This window comes from Oryza glaberrima, chromosome 5 (genome assembly GCF_000147395.1).
Source record: "Oryza glaberrima chromosome 5, OglaRS2, whole genome shotgun sequence".
Classification (NCBI taxonomy): Eukaryota; Viridiplantae; Streptophyta; class Magnoliopsida; order Poales; family Poaceae; genus Oryza; species Oryza glaberrima.
In genome coordinates, this window is record NC_068330.1 from 3,737,853 (window position 1) to 3,761,628 (window position 23,776).

The following is a 23,776-nucleotide window of genomic DNA, read 5'->3' on the forward strand; positions in this document are numbered from 1 at the left end:
ATGCAAAATTGAACTGACCTTCGCTTGTTTGGGCATACAGGCCTTGTTTAGATTTAATTTTTTTTCTTCAAACTTCCAACTTTTCCGTCACATCAAATGCATGGAGCATTAAATATGGACGAAAAAAACCAATTACACAATTTGCATGTAAATCGCGAAACAAATCTTTTGAGCCTAATTACACTATGATTTGATAATGTGATGCTACAATAAACATTTACTAATGACAGATTAATTGGGCTTAATAGATTCGTCTCGCAGTTTACAGGCGGAATCTGTAATTAGTTTTATTATTAGTCTACGTTTAATACTTCAAATGTGTGTTCGTACACTTAAAAAAAAATTTGTCACACGAACTAAACACAACCAAAAAATCCAAAAGTATTTCACTAGTTCATGCGCCAAGAGGCAAGAGGACTAGTGTGTTGTACCATGAACACAATATCATAACTTTCCATCCCAAGAATTTTTTTTAGCAGAACTAGAATCTCACTTCAGATCAAACAACAGCAGCAGCAGCAGAAGCAGCAAGATAGTAGAAATGAAAAGGGAAATGCAGGCTATTTTGTTATTCCTTCAAGCAAAGCTGGTCAAACAACAATAATAAATACCGACCCTAAACTACATATATAGCCACTCTCACTTGTTAGCAACCTCTCCTAGATTCTACCCCTACCACAGTCCACAGTGCATTCCAACCCCTAAAGCATGTTATAACAAGAGAAAACTTAACATATCAAGCAGAAAACTTGAGATGTTTTTAGCATAGATGAACCAGCTGTTATATATAGTTACCACTTACCAACAAAAAAAGAACATGTTAAAAATCCCAGGAAACTTTTTATGATTCTAGCTGCCCAATGCCCACTATGCCTTTCCGTCTTAGGTTCACATTTTTGTTAGCAACGCTTCTTTAAGTGTTATAGGATGAACAATCTATTAAACGGTACGTCAAAGGCAATAGTATTTCTAGAAAAAATCGCTTGTGCAATAACATTTCATGGAACTCGTATTTGTCGATGATATTTTTTAAATTGGACGCTTATAAATGGTATTTCTTAAATTTTCTCTTCACAAAAGCAACTTCGCTGAGATTGATCATGATGCCTAGGTGCTGCCAAACCAATTGAATGGTAGGCAGGAAGACCAAAAGGATATGCTTTATTGGACAAAGATGGTGGAAATGAAACTAACAGACAGACACTTTATTTCTCAATGACCGTGCACCTCTTTTTATTTTTTCTTATGCAAACTATGCACATCAATTAGTAGGATCATCATGGATTATTGTGATCAGAGGCTACATCAGTACAGTACATCACCACCTAATGTTTTGAATCCTTATTGGGAGTAGGTTGCATAGTTGGAATTGTCTGTACCTAGTGACAGGTAAATAGCAAGGTCAGTACTAAAAGACACCTAATTCCTAACCACAACAGAAGGAGAGCACATCCTCACTTTCACTGACAGGTGGCGCTCATGACCACACATCTTTTGACAAAACATGGTCTATATAACTGCCTTTTATTGCTAAAATGATCTCTGTTCACCCTAAAGATTGGCCTACCTTGTCTTATAAACCTGGCACTAGCCTACTAGGTGTAAAGCAGATCAGATAAAAATCGATTACCACTCATGAGTCATTTGCCAAGACCTGAAGACCCTACCTAACTAATTCCACATTATACTCTGTAATCTGCACATGTACTCTTGTAGTAATCGACACATAATCTAAGCCTGCATCTGACACATGTTGCAAATTTCTGACTAAGAAATGCTCTGCATATGCATTTTGCTAGCAAGGTGGATGACCATGAACAACATTCAGACAAACACTAGAGCATTTTCGGGTAAACAGCACTAGCTTATGTCAGTAGGAAAGTTTCCTGTGTGCATCAGCTCACAAGGTCACAAGGATGGTTAGCAGGTCAGGACTTCATACAAATAACTCAACTAGCCAACTAGGCATAAAGGAAATATTAGAAGTAATGAATGATCCAGGTGTTCTATAGAGCCAATATCTTACTATCAGATGACAGCACTTTAACTATTGTTAAAACTATCATGCAAGACAAACCGCCAGGAGTTGGTACTTCTACTCAGAAGCAATTGGCCATCATACACCAAAAAATTAACGATAAAGAAATAATGTAATCCAAAAGGTTGACTTTGACTCATCATATACTAAGTCATCCATGCAATCACAATCATTTATATGACAATCCAAACATATCCAAAGTCATCCATGAAATCGCGTACATGGTAATGAAACATTCAAGCTTCCTAGCAGTAGTTAATCCAAGCTTAGAATGTTTCTACAAATCTACAGAGTAACTTTAATCTGCCCGCCAGTTCTATTTGCTTGTTTACTTTAAAGAAAGCGTTTTCCAATCATGTAACCAGCATCATAAACCACAAAGAATGCTAGAAAGATTGCATAATACACTATGGATCCACTGAGTAGCTAATAAGTGAATTCGAAGGTAAGCTGCTTAAAGGTATTAAGTACATAAGGGCGACAGTAATTCCTATGCTGATTAACCAGTAAATCAAGGGTAAGCATGTAGATCACATTCAGTAACAGTGTAGTACCAACCTTGAAATATAGCACGTATAGTACCAAATAGAAGCATCACTTGCACATCATAATATCATGCTCCTGCACATTGGCATATACATATACGCAACAAGTCTGCTACCATATGCATATAGTAAACACTTTGACAGAAAAGACAACCATAAACAGGTCCTGATTATGGCTGCCAATATAAACTGAAGAGAAACAAAGAAAGCAAGAGAGAAACAAGCAAACAGCAAGCACTAAACCTTACAAGATATCCATTGATGAACTTTAAGCCTCAGAAAGTTCTCTAAGCCTACCCATTTGTTTGGAAAATATACAGCACACTAGTACCTTCTGGGCTTGGGAGGCTGTGAGGGCTCTTCCTTGCTAAAGATGCCGCAGAACAAGCAGCGGGAAACTTTGGGTGAAGGTGGATCCATAGCAGGAGGAACATGCCGAGTTCGAAAGGCCTGGTTGCCAGACCTGCTGCGCTCCACGCTATCGCTGCACCTTCGCTGCACCTTTATACTGGATCCAACGCTACGAGAGTGCCTTAGCTCTTTGGATTCTAAGCTACCAGCCTCTGCATCACCAGTTGCCCTTTGATCACTCTGGTTCTGGTCTTCAGACATAAGCCTCCCATCCCAGACCAAACCTGATGAACCAGACCTCCTAAATGTTTGGGAAGATCTCTGGAGCCCTCCAATCTCCATCTCCCCTTTCTATGGCTTCCTATCACTGTGTGTGTGTGTGTGTGGGGGGGGGGGGGGGGGGGTGGGGTGTGGTGAGCACCTAGTAAGTCCTATGGAGCAATAATACGGACTGCAGTAGGAGAGGAAATGGTGCATTCCTCAAACCTAAGAATATGCAAGCATATAAAAGGAAGGGTAACCATAACAAATTTCAGGATGAGTCAGATGATGGTGACAAGGGGTTAAGGAGATTGTAAGGTCTGTCTGCATAATGCATTGATGTGAATCCATGAATTATAAAAATAGGTCCTTTGTTGCTCTGTTTGTTTACACAAGCGGTGCTAGTTGAAACACCGCCATTTTGGTTGTAACATTTTAAGGACTAAGGGACATTAACCAACAGTAAATATTAAATGCAGAAAAGCAACAGTGCAGCAAGTATCATGAGACACAATTTTCTTTGTTTGTACTAAAAATCACAAGGCACAGTTTTGTTTTTAAGTGCCTATGGTCCCACCAAAGATGCCAAGCTGTTGTCAGTGTGAAACTTCGTTAAAATAGATAACAGAAAAATGTCACAAGAGTTTACCCTCCATAGTTCCCAGCATATAATTCAAAGCTGATTTTGAATTTTAAACATGACCATTACCCACTAAAACTCACGGTGTACAAAATAATCCACTATATTTTTCTTGGAAATCATGTTCTGTTTGAGAATGTCCCCACTCCACCAAATCGAAGCAAAATATGCAAGTAAAAAAAGAAACATACTTGTTCAAATAAAAACTCACAACAGTTTTACAAAACTCAAAGGTAAAACCGTGCATCTACAGAGTTTCAACATTAAAACAAAGAAAGGTTAACTTCGATATAGCATCAACTAGCTTTTGCTATGCTTTCTAGAAGATAATGGGGTATGTTCTGTTATTCTATAATAACAGGCTTCTCCTGGTTATTGAAAAACATTACATTTGTATGACATCTAGCTATTGCTTGAGATTCAATCATTTCTATTCACATGGCACAAACTGAATATGTACGGCACTAAGGCAGAATGAAGGTTAGGTTACGTTAGGTAGAAGAAACTAGTAGATGATTCATAAACCCCTGCGCTACTGTCAGATGGCCAAGAAAGAAGTTACATTCTTACAGCAATGCTCCATTAAACCAAGATTTTAAGTGATGCAAAACTGAACATATGGTCAAGCTGCAACATATTCTGCTAACATTCTTCACAACATAATAGTTGTTCATCTAACTGGTCAAATACTAATACAATATAAGCCCCTGACTTTTGAACCAACACAGGAAGATCATTTGCTAAAAATAATTATAAAACAGAAGGCATCAGTCTTGTCATTAGTCCAGTTGCAAAAATTTCAGCATAACTTGCAGTGAGGAGGTTATTATCTAGAATTATTTTTGACCGTCACAAAAAATATGAAATATGTGAATGTTTAAATGCACGCAAAGTCAATGTAGCATCACCTTACTGTTATAAAAAGTACAAGTTGAGAAAATTATCATAAATAATAGCAGAACAGCAGGAGGCACTTAGGCAGGTATTGTTAATCCTAGCTTTTAAAGCAGCAGAGGGCATAACCTAAGCAGCCCCATGCAAATAAGGCCGATGCTTGTTCCTAAAAGTTCATAGATAGTACTATCATTTTACCACTAAATTAAAGTCAAGATCTTAGCAACATGAAGTAACTAGTGGATTAACATCATTTACCACTTACAAAGCAAAATTCCTTAATATGGATCCCTTCTTCATCCGCACATTCACTGGCAGGTTAACTCATAAGAATTTGTTCAAAGAAAGTTGTCACTAGACCTTCTGTGACCTTTTGACTGAATTGCTTTCATCCTCAAAAAAAAAAAAAAACTGTTGACATCATCCTAACCAAGTAAAGCAGAAATCTCACTGAGCTGCACTTTTACATAAACACTTGCTAGGATATGGTCACTTGCCAACAGAACTCCTACTCTTAGTCATGAGAAGCTCGGTCAGAGATTTGGGCCCCTCAAAATCATCTGAGAAGGATCTCACATTAGGCGTGCAAGCAGTGGAGTGGCTAAAACTTGAGTTGGATTTACATTTCTCTTCTTTTATCTGAGCAAGGGTCTTCGGCCCAGTAAAGTCTGCAGTAGGATGTTCAGAAGATTTAGCAGAAAGAACATGCTGTTGCTTTCCTCTATTTTTCTTCCTCCGTCCCCTGAAAGTAGCATGGTTAGCAGGTTGAGGACACTCTCCCATCAAATAATCTTTCCTTTGACGAGTTGGCATTGATTCAATCTGTTGAGTACTATTCTTGGGTTCAAGGCAACGGCTTCTCTTAATGCAATCCTTCTTTCCCTTTGCACCTTTTCTATTCTCAGGTCTTCTTTTTGAGATGTGTCTAATCTGGGTGTGCTGATGAACAAAGTTAGTATCTGCCACTGAGCTGGTGAAGTTTCTGGGATTGAAGAACCTTCTGTCAAATTCATCAGAAGTGACCTCAGTATTTTGTGGTAGTAAATGCCCCAAAGTGATCTCACTTTCATGCTCATGAGCTCCGTTAGGCTGGCAAAGATAAAGGTAACCTTGCCGATCATCAAGACCACAAAATTCTGGTTCATAGTTATAGTACTCTGGATCATGGTAATACATATCATAAAGAACTGGATCTCTAATACCATATTCTGCATGAAGCACCTTATTATCACTCTCTGTAGTCAATTGATGTTCAAGATCACTCTTGTTAGAGAGGCAATCATCCACAAGCACATCAAATCCAGGAGAGGAATCACGCTCATCTTGTTCGGTGTGGTCCATAGTTGAATCTCCTGAATTAAGATCTGAGACTGCGGAACATTTCATGTATTCATCTATATCAGTCGATGTTTCAAGTGCACCGGAAACAGCTTCAGCTTCACCAAATTCAGGATTGATTGACACAGGAACTTCTTTTATATGGCAAGAGGTATCTTGACAGGGATTTGTGATAGTGTCTTTCGATTCTTCAACCATCTCATCTCCAACATAACTTTTACTTACAGCAGGATTGGAAGTGGTAGCTTTACAAGAAGTTCCCACAGCATCATTAGAAGTTAGAGGCTCATGGAGGTAGGGGCAATTGTCACCTTTTGAACAGTGCAAGTTATAGTAGAAATAACAAGGGTTAGCTGCCTTGACAGAAGTAGAACACAATGAGAGTGGGTCTGCTAAAGATTTGGTTTTGTTTAAGTTTTCCAGTGGCTGCACCGAAAGGAGCTAATCAGATAACACGCAGCAACAGATGAGCAATGATAACAAAAATAGCAACGGTGTCATTCAAAATCACATAGCTGGAAGATCTAATAAGAAGATAGGGTTCCAATAATCAGTCAAATCATTTCAATGCATAACATTAGAGCATAAAACTGTGGACAAGAAAATTCAATCAATACTTCTGAGTTACTTAACAAAGAAACGGACCATGACCAACCACTCATGGTTGTAGTACTGAAACACCAAAACTTGATCTCTTATTTGTCCATTTGGCTCACTAACATAAACAGAGACAAAAAAAAGAAAAAGAAAGTTGGGTCAATTGGCCCTTTGTTCCTGAATTTTCCTCATTAGATGAGAGCAGTGGCCTCCAAACCGTCGGGGGCACAACACAAAATAAAACTACACTGCGACTCATGTGAAACAAAAAATTTCATAACATCATCGCTATGGCTAAACTGGCAGACAGGCCCTCATGCAAGATGGACTCAAGGGTTGGAGCTGTACATGGTGGCATCAGGAAATGTACAATTGTTAGTATCAAGCAATTGCTCACAGGCAGACATGTTATCCCAGAACCAAGTCATCTTATCCCAACATTTTCCTCAAGTTTCGTGGTTCTTCCCCCATCCAAGTTAACACGATAAATGTACAACAATGGCATCAATCACCACTAATAACTAGCAAAGCAAAGTATGAATCCTTGGCATCCGATACGAAGCGAAGGGTATCGAACCGAGTGACCGCGGATTACTCACGGGGTGACGAAATGTGCAGCTCGGGTTGACGCAGTTGCCCTTGAACCAGTACCAGCAATTCCGGCGGTTGAACCGGGCGCCATCGGCATGGCGGTACTCGCACTTGGACCCCTGCAACCAAAAACCCACGCGCTCAATACGCGGCGCGCTCCGGACGGATGATCAACCAGCGGCGGCATCCACCGCCATGCCGGAAACGCGGAATCCGTGAGAAGAAAAAAAGTGAGCTAGGGTTTTGGGGAAGTTGGGTGGACTAGTACCTTGGTGCAGGTGAAGGGGGAGGCGAGGAAGTAGACGCAGTCGGTGTTGCACCTCCTCCAGCGCGGGTCCTCCTCGCCCTCCGCCGCGGCCGCCATTGCTCCACTTCCTCTCTCGGCTCTCCTCTCCTCTCCGCGGGAGGAGGGATGAGGAGGAGGCGGCGGCGGAGGAGGAAAAGCGGAGCGCGACGGTCGGGGAGGAATGGAGTGGTGGGTCCCTCTCGGTTTTTGAACTTGTCGATGCGTGGAGTGGAGCCGTGGAGCAGTTGAACCGGCAGTCTCTCTGTGCTTAGAATGCCGGTGGGTCACGCTCCTAAATTTTTCACCTTTTCTCACAGAAAACTTATTTTAGGTCCTATTTAGTTTCCACACAAAAGTTTTATACCCTATCACATTGAACGTTTAAACACCTATATTAAGTATTAAATATAGGCTAAAAAATAACTACTTACACGTATTGCGACTAATTTGCGAGATGAATCTTTTAAGCCTAATTTCTCCATGATTTGACAATGTGGTGCTAGAGTAAACAGTTGCTAATGACGAATTAATTAGTCTTAATAAATCCATATCACGGTTTTACTGACGGATTCTGTAATTAATCTTTTTATTAGTGCCCGAACACCCCATGCGACACTCTATATAATACCCGATATGACACGCCAAAACTTTACATCCCTGGATCTAAACACCCCCTTACAAATAAATCAATAAAAAGTAATTCTATAAGTGGATACTATTCACAGTTTTCACGGCGTTAGCGTCATTAACGCCGTCTGTTCCCTCACGCCTCCCCTCCCTCCCAATTGAAGCTAAATTACTGATGTGAATGGAGATGCGCCAATGTCATTTGCACCGATAACCTATTTGTAGTTCTTTTGAAACATAACCTATTATTTTATTACAAATAGATCTTCAACATCAATTTCATTGGCATTGAGTTATTTACAAATAGATATTTTTTGAATATTTTTTACAAATAGGTCTTCGGCGTCATAACATTATCACCATCTTCTTTCAATTAGTGACTTGACTTTCACGGTAGACAAGAAGGATGACGCCAACATCATTGATACTGTCATGTTAGCTCATAGCGCTAAGGAATTTGACACCACGAAAAGGATCCATTTCTAAAAGGGCAATATAAGTTTTTCAAAAGAAACCTCTGGCCTATGTGGGTCAATTTGTCGTGTCCTCCCTCCCTCCCTCCAAGAAAACTTATTTTGGAAATTGTTATCTTCTTCAGCTATGCTGGCCGCAGTAAAAAAAAAATTGATCCAATCATCAAGTAATACTGTGTCTTCCCTGGATTGAGATCGAATGAGCTGATGGCAGACGCTACGTCTTGAGTTCCCAGAATAACAATGACATGCAAGCAATGCTGTTTACACAATGTCATTGGGCAGGAGAAAATCAATCCAATTTACGCTTATTAACCGCGAGGAAAAAAATCATCCCTCAATATGCTGAAACGAGAGGTGATACAGCTATGGATTCGCAATGACAAAATTTCTCCAACCCCAAATATTTCAGTATCCATCCAAATCTCATTTTCCATCTAACAAAATGGAGGTACATGCAGTTAGCGATGACAACTCTTCCTGCGTCGCAGATCCGAAACCTTGCCACCTCACTCTTCCGAGGCGATCAACCAGGTATATGTACCTGCAGTAGAAGAGTTTGAACAAAGGGAGAGAACAAAACATATAAACGAAGGGAAGGAGGAAACATCGCCCAGTATGTGGTAACCAGGACCTTTACATCTAAAGTTTGCCAAACGAACAACGGGAAGGAAGAAACATTACCCAGTAAGAAGGTTAAGGATATGAAGCTTCTTCCTGAAATAATAGTGGTCACCAAAGGCATATACAGCATGTCTCTGTGGATTGTTGGATTTTGTCATCACCTTGAGGAATACTTGTCTCACAGGACTTGATGATAACAGCCATGAATCAATAAATGAGACCTGAACCATAGTTTTTTTTTTTCCCTTTCAGTTGCAGCCATGTGTAATGTACATAAATTTCCTCAGCAATATCAAAAGTTCTAAATTTAAAATTGCCAAGTATTAGCCATGGTCGGCTTGTCGTGGTATTCAATCACAAATTACAATATTAGTACAGGGTTCCTTTTGTGTTGGCAGTTAACACGAATTAATTGTAAAGTGTAAACATGGGCATAGATTGAATATTTGAATTGCATAAAAAATGAACTCGTAATACTCCCTCCACCTCAAACTACTGGTTAGTTTGTCCTAAGTCAAACATTTATATCTTTGGCCATCAATTTCTAGAAATTCATATAGTATAATATCATAGGATTTCTATTTTTAGATTCATCATGAGAAATACTTTCTAATATATAATTCACATGCTAAACTATACGAATTTCTAGAAATTTGATGGTCAAAGATAGAAATGTTTGACTTAGGATAAAGCTAGAATGACAAGTAATCTGAAACGGAGGGAGTAACAAAAACTACACATTATGGCACTACAGTATATTTGCAACCCGAGATCATCCAAGTGAAATGGAGAGGAGAGCTAAACATAGAAGCAGATACAATCTGTTCTGTTTATTTCTCTAATCTATAACTATCAGGTTTATGTACTTATGTAATATTGTAGGACATGTCAAACATCATTTAACTAATTATGTTCCTCCTTTTCTCAGTGGTGATTCGCATGGACTTATGGCATAAGGCAGTTCACAGCTGATAACCCAAATTATGTTCAAATACCTCATACACTTGAATATTCCCAGCAGAACTAAATGCATCAAGAAAAGGTAGGCTCCACGTTTCTGCCATTTTCTGTTGAACAGGAGGAATCTAGTTAGCCATAGAACAACTGAGTGTATAAAAATCAAACAAAAGATCAACAAGAATGGAATTGGCATGTATGAAAATAGCATAAAACCCAGTTGGTTGAACATGCGTAGTTGTAGTTATCCATTGGAATGCTTGATGCATTTGTCCTTTTAGAACCAGATAGTAATAGTTAATTTAATTCCATAAACTATTTCGCTGGAGTAATTAATCCCCTGATTATTTTTCATCCACTTTGCTCAACGAACTATTATACCAGGTCACTACTTTGCTAATGAATTTTGTCTTCTTTTCTAATTATCAGGTTTTCACTTTAATCAAAATGTTGTGGGATGACGGACGGCGTCACAGCGCATGTTACAAAAATAATTTCAGAGTTTTTCATGTCTGTTTTAGAGGAGTCCTTTTTTTTTCCTTTTTTTTTTTTGGGAGGGGGGGGATGAACCTTATGCAGAAGAGAGAAAAAAACTGAGCATAGACAACAAGAGAAACGGAAACATTATAGCTTGATCTAGTTTGCCAATTTAAGTGGGTAAGAGAACCAGAAATGACATCATTTTTGTTATAGCAAGGCTTGGCTCAAGTTAGCGAAGCTATTGTGAAAGAGATAATCCAAGAAATGCCATTGACAAGCGTCCAAGTCCCAGAAATGCCATCGACAAGTGTGAGTTCCAAGAAATGCCATCGTACAAACGACTTTGTCCCAAAAATGCCATCGCCGTTAGGGTTCCGTCCATTTTACACCGTTAAATACATTGTTCATCCTATAGAACTTAACGGCGCAAAATGGACGGAACCCTAACGGCGATAGCATTTTTGGGACAAAGTCGTTTGTACGATGGCATTTCTTGGAACTCACACTTGTCGATGGCATTTCTGGAATTTGGACGCTTGTCAATGGCATTTCTTGGATTATCTCATTGTGAGATGTTAACTACATGTTGATCTTAAATTTGCTAAGAGAAAATATGCATTTAACAAACCCAACCAAGTGTTGCCCTTTTCTTTTTAAAATCTAGAGGCTGCTCTAACAGCAGCTGTGCAATATTCAAAATATTTTTTTTGAGGAACACTATTAAAATTAGGAAATACAACCATCTAAACCAGGAGCTTTAAATTTCAGTAGGTAAAACGTTCATGAGAAATGGCAAACATTAAGAGGCAAAACAAAGATTATTTCTGTACAAACCCATTGGTACACATTCAAGACATACACTAGTCCAAGTGCTTACAAAAATGGAAAGACAATTAAACAAGCTATTCATTAACTCCTGACTTTAGTAAAGATATAAGTACATCTCGTTGAATCATAATGTGGGTGTCTAGCAAGTACTGTATGACTGAAAAGCACAACCTCGTAAGCCATGAAGCGTGTATCAAAAAGTGCAAGCAAGCCATATACGACAACGATGGGAACAGATATCTGATATACAGATGGGAAATTCGTAAATGAAGATATAATTCACCATACCTGGGAGCTTGCGCGAAAGGAAAGGCACACCAATGAAGCATCAGGAACCACCATATCACCAGCCTTACAATCATCATTTTGTGTGTCCACTGTATTGCCAGTCTGGGGATCATCGTTTCGCGGAGGTGCGACAAGCGGCAAATTCACTGTCCTGCCATCAGGGGACTTCACAGAAAGATCAGGGAACTTCACGGCTGCGATTTCCGGAATGATGATCTTATTCGCTGTCGCAAGCTGCACAATCCACGCCACAACGAAGAGTTGATTAAACCTCATCAGCAGCTAAAGATGACGGACATCTCTACCCAGCATTGCAACATAAACACAGTGAAACAGAATAATCTTTACGACAACATATGCACACCTTGCCGCCGTTCTTGCGTATCTCTGTGATGTCGGCGAAGTACCCCCTGCTCATTTCATCCATACTGCACTAGAACAACAGTTAAGAGAGATCTTAAACATCACAATTCACACATTTGCTCCAAAAATTCCATGCAGTACTAGCCCCGATTGCCAAAGGTAGTGGAAGTAGCCTTACAGCCTGGCCTTATCCTTCTCCTTCTTCTCGATGGTCTCCTTACTCGCCTTCTACCCACCACCAAAAAAAAAAAAACACAACCACCCCAACCCATCAGCCGCCGCTGCAGAGAGAAGCAAGTAGAGGATGAGACACCAGAGAGGCCATACGAACCATGTTGAGGCCGAGGAAGCCGCGCGCGAAGACCGCGCGCGCGGCGAGCGAAGCCTCGCCAGAGCTAGCGCGGCGCAGCATCCCCGCCGCCCACCGTGCCCTCATCATCGCCGCCGCCGCCGCCGATCTAACCGGTGAAGAGGAGGACGGAGTAGTAGTAGTAGTTTACATGGGCCGCCGGCTCATCTCGTTATGGGCCGAACAAACAAAAAAAAAATTCAACTTTACGCTATCGCAGTTAGAAGACGTAAAATAACTTTACGTATTCGCTTCTGTTATTGTGCCCGTGGTGATAGAAACCGCCGATCCGGATTCCAAAACCGGCGGCGCAAATCATAAGCGAAGCAAAGCAAAACACGCCTTCGCCTTCGATTCGATTCTTCTCCACTCCGGCCATGGCGTCCGCCGCGTCCTCCTCCTCGTCGTCGACTCAATTCGAGTAAGCCCCCCTCCCCAATCTCATCCTGCTCAAAGATCTCTCGCATCTCACGCGTCGGTGCGCTTGATGCAGCGATGCGGCGGCGAGGCGTCAGCAGCAGCTGCAGCAGCAGCGGAAGCCGCCGTTGCTGATGCTGCTCCCGCTCATCTACGCCCCGGTGCTCCCCCTCAGTACGGAATCGCGAACCCCTGTGAAATTCGTGGTTTGTTTGCTCGGATGATCGTGCTGCTGATTTAGGGTTTGCGGGGTTTTTTTTTTTTTTTTTCGTTGTGAACAGTTAGGATTGGGTTGCGGCACAACCCGGTGTGGAGGGATCGCCTCTTCTACGGCGTCCTCGCCGGCGCGTTCGCCCACGGCACCTACCTCATGTAAGTGTTTGCTACATTGCGCACCCGAGCTCCTGTATGCAGCTATGCACCGTGTATTTGCTTGTGATGGTTCATGTTCATGTATGATTCGTCATTCATGTACAATGCCAGGTTATTGTGATTGATATCTCCCTGGTTTTATTAGCTGTCTGATATGCACGAGGTAAAGCGATGTATTGTTCTGATTACTTCGAAGGGGATGTGTATGTGTTTGTGCCTAGTTGGTATCGGTGAGGCTTCTCAGAAAGGGTGTAATTCCGTTAGAATACGATATGGCAGCTGTTGAGTTTTTCAGCACGTGTAGTATGTATATATGGCTAATATATCTGTTTGTTAAGTAGTAGTATATATGATAGCTATGCAATGACCTGTTCTCTGTTTTCTCTAATACAAATGCTTCACGCGGACTGTTGTACCATAAATGATTTCAATGTCTGCCACTTGCCAAAAATCTGTAGTTGTGATCACTGCAAAGGAACTATTTTTAGTTCTTCTCCCATGCTCACAGAAAACCTTGGGGGAAGATTTTTGGAACTCAGTACACAACAACAGTTTTATATTGCTTTGAGTATAACCAAAATTGATGTGATTGGGTGACTTGGCGAGTCAGCCATTACTGATTAAGCACATGAAGCATGGATTCTTTAGTAGAATATAATCTCAGCAATCTTGACAATCAACTATGGTGGTATAATCTTCTTTACAGTTTTTTCCCCCGATTACTGCAAAGGGAAGACTTGATGTATTTGCGCCTACTGCCTAGTTTTCACTTAGGATGTTACTAGTAAGGGTTGTGATATTTTGGCAATGAATTGACTTGTATCACAACACTTGAGTGCTTGTACCTTCATAATGTGAGTTTGAGCATGAGGAAAGGTAGATGCATCCAATCGTAGCAGTATTTTGTTTTCTGCTTCAACCGAGTTGCTGCACATGGTTTCTGCCATTATATGGTTCCAGACTTTTTGGGGCTTACTAATGTAATACTGCTGTGGAAGTGTGGAGTTGAGGTCACTGCAGAGAAATTTTAGTCTAGTGTATATCCACTTTAGATATGAATTTAGTAATTGAGTATTGACAGATTTTATATAAAAGAAGGAAGTTTGGGCCTAAATAACTACTCCCGCCGTTATTAAATGTTTGCTGCTGTTGACTTTTAGGCATGATGTTTGACCGTTCATCGTACTAAAATGTTTAGTGCAAATGTGCAAAAATATAAGGCATGCTTAAAGTACTTTTAGTGATAAAATAAGTCACAACAAAATAAGTGATACTTAGTTTTTTGAATAAGACAGATGATCAAACGTCATGTCCAAAGATCAACATCACTCATACATTTGAAAATGGAGGTAGTAGGCCATAAATTTGGGCATGTTACTGCTTGATTGTGGTGATCATTTGATCTCTGCACAAATCTATTCTTCATATCATGCTAGAGGTTGGGTTATTGAAGCCATAAATATTCAACAATATGTCATTATGGTGAGCCTGTCATGTTTGATGGTGAGGCAAAGAATTTTGTTGTTGACTTGTTTGATGCCCTTCCAATGTTTTTAAAACTTGTTCTATCCCTATCATTGAAGTAAGCAGATATACCTTCTTCGCAAGGATAAGCATAGGTTACTCTAACGCCATAACAGAGGGATCTATTGGGATGTTAATTAACGTAATTCACAATAGATGTGCTTATCTTCTTATCTTTGATGTACTTTCAGATCGGAGCTATATGACGTAGAGAGCAAGTGAATCATATCTCTCCAAGGATAAAGTCAAGGGTATCCATCGGCAGATTTTGACTTGATTGTAAGTCATCAACTGTTAATGAGAGCTGTCCGGTTTTTCAGGTTGATAAAATGGACCATGTATCTATCATTTTTGTTAATCCATTTAGGCTTTTATGGTTGCTGTAATGATAGAATATTTGAGCACACATAATAATTCTGACTCTGGAGCAACATGTCCGGCATTTTTTTTCCAATTTGATGCACTTGTGTTTTCCTGCTTATATTGATTTGTCATAGCCACCCTATTTCTATTCTATCCAACAAAAAATATTTTTCTTTTCCCCTTTTATTTATATGTAGCTATATTTCAAAGGAGAGCAGTTTCAACATGTACGAGTAATATGAGATCGCTCTTATCAGGCCATGTTTAGTTGGCCTGTGTGATGTGCCATTTTGTCCAGCTGATCACGTTGTGCTGTGTTGCTCTTAACTCCTTGGTCTTGACGGTACCAAAAATTAATCCTAGATGCAGATTATTAATATCTGTCTATCCTGATGAAAGAAACGGGAACTTTGCCAAGCAGCAGCTGTTATATATGCATGCACTGGATGGATATTTCCTTGAGCTCCCGTTGGACAAGAAATGGTTTGAGCTCCCGTTGTTTCCTTGCTACCCATGAGGCCATGACATATCGACATGCCCTTCCTTGCAAGTTCCTAACAATTTCTACAAAAAGGAACAATGATTAAACAGAAGGATTCCAAGCCTTCCTGTTCACTCCTGTCTGAAGCTTTTTGAGGTGTTTAGCAAGAGAGAAGAAAGTCACTGATATAAAAGCAATTGATCATTTTTATCACCCTAATTTTATCCAAACTAACAAGCGTATCATTATGCTATAAGCACATTGTCGTAGGCAATGAACACAAGAATGATTCCATGTTGGCTATAGCTGAAGCATGGTCACATTAGTTGAGGCAGGCTTTGCAGGCTGCTAATAAAATACGATTTGGCCAAAGCTAAACAAAGCTGCCGCACGCGATGGCCGGCCGGCCACTTGCCAACCAGTTGAACATTTTTTTCATTCTGCAATCAGGATTATATACTGAACATGGAGTAGATTACTCACGGGCATCACTATAAACGAGTGATTAAATTAATCAAGGCAAAGTACGGCGATGGCTATTATAAACAGATGGAGATCAGATTTGATGCGATGCGATGCTTCACGGGAGGCTTCGTGTGTCTGCCTTTTGAGTATAGATCTGAAATCTTGGGTGTAGAATTGAGAGCAACGGGTTTTTTGAAGGAATTTTGTAGAACTTGAACTAAATTTGTGTAGAACTTCTGTAAATCTAAATCTAACGTGTTCGTTTTCAATCCTTGGTGTTGGGATTGAGAGCGACCAATTTTTGGAGGAATTTTATAGAACTTTGAAGTAAATTTATGTCAAAATTCTGCAAATCGAAGTCTAGTGTGTGCTCGGAAAGATCAGTAAAGCGTAACGAGGAGATGGTTTGGATTGCAGCTTCACGATGGGGACAATAAACAGATAATATAATCAGTGTAGCAGCATTATTATTCCGTTTGTTCGGGATTAGTTTGTACTATTATTGTTGCTGATGCCTGAAAGGGACATGTAATTGATAAGCCTTACAAAATGAACCTAACAATACATCTCAGATTGGTGTGGTAGATATCAAAACCTAATAATAATCAAAATGAACCTAACAATACATCTCAGAATGGTGTGGTAGATATCACAAGTTCACAACCTAATAATAATCAAAATGAACCTAACAATACATCTCAGATTGGTGTGATAGATATCAAAACCTAATAACAATCAAAATGAACCTAACAATACATCTCAGATCTATTTAAGATCATCATCGGAGAGCACCTTTAATCCGTAATTAATCAAAATCACACCACACTAAATCCGCAATTAATCAAAATCACAACACAAACTACAATACTCATAGTGAAATTGCTGAGACATGGATTGGAGATCAGAATTGGATCCAATCGATTGGAAATGAGCAGTACAACAAACCTAATGGATCTGATGCATCATACTTCGCCACAAGCGAGTAGATCTATCTCAGATCCAGATTACATTTCATCTCGAGATTACAATTCGGGAGAAAACGCAAGAAAAAAAAAAGCAGAGATGGATGGAAGCAAGGGATCAATCCTAAAAACCAGATCCCTTCTAAATTCTTCTAAATTTCCTCCGCAACGAGACGAATCCCACCCCGGATTTTATATACACGCCATCGCGGCGACGTCGCGAGCTGTGGGCTCCATCTCCCTCCTCCGGCGGCGGCGGCGGCGGCGCGCCTAGGCGGAGCGGGCGAGGCGGGAGGCGATGGCGGAGTGGTACATGGCGTCGTGGAAGCTCTCCGTCTCCACCATCCTCGCGCGTAGCTCCCGCGCCTTCTCCTCCGTCAACCCGCCCACGAACGGCCGCCTCCGCGCCTCGCTCTCCTCCGCCGTCGCCACCACCGCCGGCGCCGGAGCCTCGATGTAGTCGGCCTTCCCCGACCACCCCAGCAGCGGCGCCCACCACTTGCCGCTCTCCCCCGCCGCCGCCCGCGCCCTCGCCCTCCCCGCGGCGGCGCACGGCCGGACCGCGCTCGCGGCGGACGGGCGGGCGGAGAAGGAGACGGTGGATGCGTAGGACGTCGCCATGGCCATCTTCTTCCGGATGGTTGCTTCTCTTGTAAGCCTTTTGGATTGATTTGTGAAATGTGGAGATGATTAGGGTTTGGAGGGGTGGTGGGGGAATTTATAGGGGGCGGGAGGAAGGGGAAAGTGGGGGAGGAGTGGATAAGACCGCCGCGTGGACACGTGGCGGTCGGTGTGGGTTTGCCGTTGCGCGTGACGGTGAAGCGGTGGGGGTGGCGGTTGGGGTTGTTGCTTCCGCGGTTTGCTGCGCGTATAGTACTGTACTACCGTTGGGTTGGGTGTGGCCGGTCGAGTTGGGTTTTTCTCTTTTTTTTAAGGGAAAATTGGAACAGCCATTATAATTTTATAAAATTTAATATATGCCATCCTGACCCACATGTCATTGACTAATGTGGGTCTTATATGTCATTGAGATACCGATGGCATATCTTAAATTTTACAAAATTATAATGGCATGGTTCCAAATTACCTTTTTTTAAGGGTTGTGTATGAATGGATGACAGGTGGGGTCCCGAATGTGCGTGTTTTTATTAGTGTGACGTAGTGGTGGCACCGTTGTTACTAAGGCCCTGTTTACTTTTCACGCAAAAACTTTTCACCTCGTTACATCGAATATTTGGACACATGCATGGAATATATTAAATATAGATAAAAAAATTAATTACACTGATTGCGTGTAAAAAAGACTTTGTATGAGTGTCTCTATGATTTAGTTGTTTTCACAATATGAAAACAGTTTTTCATATTTTTTTTTTCTTTATGTCAATCACAAGTTCTCTATTATTTAGTAAAATTTATAGCGCGATATGCGTTTTTTTTTCCATTTTTTGTGTGTCCATCATGAGGTCACAACCGTTTCTCATCTCAACCTTAATTTATGCTAAAACCTCCAAAATGTTTATATTTTAGAACATAGCGAGTAATTTTGAAAACATTGCTTTCAATGTATTATCTTCTTTAAAAACTGAAAACACATCTACATAATGTTAAAAATGTAAATAGTTTTGCCTGAGTTCGCAAAATTCAAATGCGACAGTTCAAACATTTTCACTTAATGAAATGGAGTCTTCAAATAGGTGGGGATAGATCCCGTATAGTGAGTCCGTGTGAAAATTTTCTTGTAGTAAAAAAGAAAGTTTTATGTCTCCTCTAAATGAGTTGAAATGTCATATTAATATGTGTGGTACTAACATTAGAAAACTTTTTTTCTCAGAAATGTGGACATTGTTGCAAAGCATAGCACAACCTAATGGTATTTAGGAAAAAGATCTTCGCTTATTTATAGTTCTACGATTTTTATTGTTCATGAGTGGTAAGTCAGGCACTATGTTACCCACAACCTCCGCTTCATCCTTTACAGACCTCAAGGGGCACAAAAGGGTTATCTTTTTTTTTTTCAAGGACAAAAGAGACGTCTTGACTCTTGAGAGTAGAAAAATGCGAAGTCAAACTTAACAAAAAAAAATATAAAAGAATGAAAAGATAACAAAGTGTTGATAGACACAATTTATTGATATGTTTCATGCTTAATCAATCATTATCACTTTGTAATGGATGGCATGTTGTATTTATCAAAATTAATAGTCACTTTCTATTAGAAGACTGGCAAGGCAATTCAGTTGTCCAATCTGGTTCTTCCAACGTTTAGACATGGCGTATAGCAACCCTTAATCACCAAGATAAGGAGTCACCCAGCCTTCTAGATGGTAGTGATTCTAGAAGCCCACTGATGTAAATCAGAATTCGGTTTGAGGATTAGTTAAGGGAGTGGATGAACTTGAAGTTTATGCTAAAGAACACAACCCTTCTATTATGGGCATGTTCATTTTGATGCCAAAAAAAAACATTACTAAATTTTGGCAATGTCAAAATTTTGGCATAGTTACCAAAATTTTGGCAACTTGACAGGATTTTTTATATAGTTACCAAAATTTGGCAGCAAATTAAATGTAGCACTTTTTTTATAACTTTACCAAAATTTGGTAATGTTGAAAATGGCATCAAAGTGAACAAGCCCTAAGTCGTCTAAAATGCTACTACTATTTTATTCTCTCTCTTTCATATAAGTCTTTTTTTCTTTTTAATCAATATTTCTTTAGGAATTTCTTAGGTTGTATTCTAATGTGCTAATAAAGGAAGCTACTTCCTTATTTACCGTGAGTATGTATTTTGTGAGAACTTTCTATATCTATTTTTTAAAAATTCAAATAAATCCAATTTTTGAGTTTATAATAATCAAAACTCAATTAATCACACACTAGTTACTCACTTCGTTTTGTGTGTGCTAAAAACCTTAAGCCGTTGCTTTTTCGAACACAGACTTAGTTAACATTAATTAGTTGCATTACAAAGCCTTTTAAAAATAAAAAGGTTACAAATCAATATTAATATAAAGAAATAGCATTCATTTGTTATTTTTGCCCCTTTTGAAAATTAAGTCCCATTGTTAACGGAGCGAAAATGGAGTGCTGTAACATGGAAACATTGCTATACGTACGATTTGGTGTTTACGATATTCGTACGATGAAATATTTCTGTGTTTAATAACGGTTCCAAGGCTGCTAGTGCTGGTCCCATACAGCCGTCGACCCCTGTATCGCCTGCTCGTCTGTGTTTGATCATACTATGATCGTAAGTTAAAATTATATGCACAACATTTTCATGTAAGATGCGATAAGGAAGATGGTGAGGACTGTTTGAACTTTGGGTCATGTAAGGCTTGATGACATGGATAAGAAAAAATATTTCATCCCAAAAAAATATTTTGGATAAGAAAACTCAACCTAGCACACTATATCACTGGCTTTCTTTTGTTATCGTTAACCCTGAAATATATGACACTATTGATTTTTGTTATAACCTTTAACCATTTGTCTTATTAAAAATTTTATATAAATCTTAAAGATATAAGTATTGCTTAAAAATCTTTTAGTGATAAATCAAACAAAAAAATATATTTACTTAATTTTTTGAATAAGATAAATAATCAAATAAAACGTAAAAAGCCAACGACATCATATATTAAAAACGGAAATAATGGGATATAAAGCGGTCCGATAGCTTAACGCTTAGTGACGGAAACAACACAAACAAAATCCTTCAGTTAATCTAAAATCAGGTTGTAAAATTCAAAACACCTAGTAAGAAACAGTCTAATAAACATAGGATGATTTTGTGGCTGTGCTTAGAAGGGAAGAACACCTGGAGAGGGCTTGCATACATGATCCATTGTACTCCTACGGTCCCGGGAGTGCTGACTCGGACGTGACTCGGTTGGTCGCGCGGGGACAACACCACACTCTCCGAGTCACCGGCACCTACGTACGCGGAGGCGGAGACGCGGGGAGTACTTGCTCCGTGCTTAAAAACAACCTTTATTTTGGTGGGATAATATACATCCTATAATTTCGTAGTACCAAAATATATTTCATTCAATTAAAATTCTTTATATTTTAGAATGAAGAAAGTAGAATAAGATGTGTATTACAACGAATTTAAATAAATGTATACACATTTATTGTACTAAATCGTGTGTTCTATGTTATTTTAGATTGGTTTTTTTTATAAATTTTTAGGGATGAATTTCAGAAGTTGTTTTTATTTTCTTATATGAGACGGAGAGCGTAGATCATTTGGCTAGTTCTTTTTTTTTGGCAGGATCGGAGGGGGGGCCACTGTCGCGTGGGGTCGGCAATGCCTCCCACAGCCACACGCTCGACGGCACACGCATGGTGACTCGGACGTGACTGGGTCTGGGAATTAGTCGTACGGTGGTAGTAGACCAGACCAACTGCGCTGACTCAGCGTGTGCGTGTGGGCGTGGGGAGCCGTACCCGCGTCCTGGTCCATGGGCTCATTGTTTTATTTCTAGTACTCCTACTACTCCATCAATTCTATAATATAAGGGATTTTAAGTTTTTTTTTATTATTTGACCACTCGTTTTATTCAAAAAATTTGTGCAAATATAAAAAAATAAAAAGTTGTACTTAAAGTATTTTAGATAATAAAGTAAATAAAAATAAATAATAATTTCAAACTTTTTTTTAATAAAACGAGTGGTCAAACAGTGCAAAACTCAAAATCCCTTATATTATGGGACGGAGGGAGTAGTATATAATATCACGTGTCTATTCATGTGGTTTCTAACATTTCTGCTCCTTGCATTATTGCTACTCCCTTTTCTCGTTGAAACCTTTCATCTTTTAGGAAAAAAGAAAGACATAATACAAACACAAAAAGCTTTTTTATATAAACACACGCACTTATATGAATACACCGTATGAGCACATCCTTTGGAACTTTTATCACTAAAAATTCTCCATGTTTAAGTGAGTAATAAAGAAAATACTAATGCTTTTATATTTTTAAGGATATAATGCACTTCGATAATACAATGTTGTTATAATTACTTACTATTTTTATTTTTGCAAAAAATATTAAAATTAAAATGTGAACGGTGCCAATCAATGACGGACCCAAACCTTGGTCCACCTGGGCATGGCCCAAAGCCCGGTGGTTAAAGGCCATGGTACCGCATATAAATTCACCATGTATTCGATATATCATATATGGGCTACCCTGGGACCTACCCAAATTCTAGGTCCGTCCCTCATGCAAGTGCCAAATGGAGTATATAGGCCTGGTTTAGTTGGCAAAAATTTTTAGTTTGGGTGTTACATTGGATATACGAACACACTTTTGAAGTATTAAGGATTCCAAGTATTAAACGTTGTCTAATAACAAAACAAATTACAGATTCCACTTGGAGACTGCGAGACAAATTTATTAAGCCTAATTAATCTGTCATTAGCAAATATTTACTGTAGCACCATATTGTCAAATCATGTCGCAATTAGGCTTAAAAGATTCGTCTCGCAATTTACACGCAAATTGTGTAATTGGTTTTTTCTTTATCCATATTTAATATTTCATGCATGTGTCCAAACATTCGATGTGATAGGTGAAACGTTTTTGTTTTGGGAGCTAAACATGGCCTTAGAAGGAATGTAGCAAGAGGCCCCCTCCCCTCAAATCCCAAACCAATTCAAAAATTAGGTCTGTAAAAATGTAAAAGAAAATATACAACATCTGATGCACTTTTTAAAAAATATTTGTGTGTATAGACTTTATAGGTAAAGATATATATTATGAACTTTGTACGTATAATCTTTATGTATAGAAACATCAATAATAGAAAGTTATTTGAATTCGAATTTGAATAAGCTAAATCAACTTTCGACTAAAGACAACCAATCAACCATGCAATTTGAGATCTTTGGTCTTATTAGGGGCAACTACCACTATTTGGCTTTGTAGAAATGATGTGGTTTTTGAAAGGAAAAATATATCTTCTCCTTTGCAGGTTAATTTTTTTTATTACACATTGGCTCTGTTTATGGGCTATCCTCCAAAAGGTCAATTTGCGGAGTACTATCATTGCGGCTTGTCAATATTTGGAACTAGTGACCATGGAGTTTTCTACTCCGGCACATGGGTAGCGTTCTAGGCTACGGATAGAGGGCTCCTGAAGTTCTTTTTGTTCCTACTATTTTGATGATGAGTTTATCTTTTGTTTCTTTCTTGTTGGTTGTGTGCACTCTTTAGGTGCAGAAGCCGAAGGTGCTCTTAGAATAATTGTCTTGGTGAAATTTACTGAGATTAATAAAGCTTTCATTATCTAAAAATCAACTTTCGACCTATAAACCTTGAGTATATAAACTTTAGGGTTATAATTAGTAAATGTATAAACTTTAGATATATAAACTTATCCAGGAAAAGAAAAACCATATTGTGCCAGAAAGGGTAAACTGTGAAAAAGAAAAAGAAAACAATCCCATGGAGTGACTGACAGCTCATTAACACTTTTGGGAAGTACGAGGTTGTTGCGTTGATGTCTAAATCAACATTATTTAATTTTGGTAGTACCAAATTTTAGCATTGCAATATTCAATATGGTTAAGATGTGTAAGATATATTTAGTTTGTCACTTTTACTAGGTTTTTGTTAGAGTAATATTCTAAAATTACTAAAGTAGAGTAATAAA

General features: G+C 39.3%; 5 protein-coding genes across 6 annotated transcripts; 1 reads left to right on the forward strand and 4 right to left on the reverse strand.

Moving 5' to 3' along the window:
- Nucleotides 1-2,753: 2,753 nt before the first annotated feature.
- LOC127773391 (uncharacterized protein At1g15400-like) lies at nt 2,754-3,276 on the reverse strand. The gene is made up of 2 exons (XM_052299449.1): nt 2,915-3,276; nt 2,754-2,772 (listed from the first exon to the last, which is right to left on the reverse strand). Exons 1-2 carry the CDS (start codon nt 3,274-3,276, stop codon nt 2,754-2,756), a joined length of 381 nt encoding a protein of 126 aa, XP_052155409.1.
- A 49-nt stretch (nt 3,277-3,325) lies between these two features.
- On the reverse strand, nt 3,326-7,739 carry LOC127774676 (zinc finger CCCH domain-containing protein 34). Its single transcript, XM_052300959.1, has 3 exons — nt 7,524-7,739; nt 7,264-7,374; nt 3,326-6,493 (listed from the first exon to the last, which is right to left on the reverse strand). Exons 1-3 carry the CDS (start codon nt 7,617-7,619, stop codon nt 5,219-5,221), a joined length of 1,482 nt encoding a protein of 493 aa, XP_052156919.1. The 5' UTR covers nt 7,620-7,739; the 3' UTR covers nt 3,326-5,218.
- Nucleotides 7,740-8,865: 1,126 nt separating this feature from the next.
- LOC127774680 (uncharacterized) lies at nt 8,866-12,675 on the reverse strand. 2 transcript variants are annotated; one of them, XM_052300963.1, is made up of 7 exons: nt 12,513-12,675; nt 12,360-12,409; nt 12,183-12,246; nt 11,819-12,052; nt 10,261-10,332; nt 9,326-9,486; nt 8,866-9,185 (listed from the first exon to the last, which is right to left on the reverse strand). In XM_052300963.1, the coding sequence occupies exons 1-7, from the start codon at nt 12,618-12,620 to the stop codon at nt 9,068-9,070; spliced, it is 807 nt and encodes a 268-aa protein (XP_052156923.1). In that variant the 5' UTR covers nt 12,621-12,675; the 3' UTR covers nt 8,866-9,067. The 2 variants fall into 2 exon arrangements, with proteins under 2 accessions (XP_052156923.1, XP_052156924.1); XM_052300964.1 differs by having other exon boundaries at nt 12,183-12,251; nt 12,513-12,534.
- A 140-nt stretch (nt 12,676-12,815) lies between these two features.
- On the forward strand, nt 12,816-15,343 carry LOC127774682 (uncharacterized). The gene is made up of 4 exons (XM_052300966.1): nt 12,816-12,951; nt 13,024-13,121; nt 13,229-13,319; nt 15,035-15,343. The coding sequence occupies exons 1-4, from the start codon at nt 12,908-12,910 to the stop codon at nt 15,063-15,065; spliced, it is 264 nt and encodes an 87-aa protein (XP_052156926.1). The 5' UTR covers nt 12,816-12,907; the 3' UTR covers nt 15,066-15,343.
- A 1,703-nt stretch (nt 15,344-17,046) lies between these two features.
- Nucleotides 17,047-17,818, reverse strand: LOC127774681 (uncharacterized). The gene has a single exon (XM_052300965.1). It carries the CDS (start codon nt 17,739-17,741, stop codon nt 17,385-17,387), a length of 357 nt encoding a protein of 118 aa, XP_052156925.1. The 5' UTR covers nt 17,742-17,818; the 3' UTR covers nt 17,047-17,384.
- Between the last annotated feature and the right edge of the window lie 5,958 nt (nt 17,819-23,776).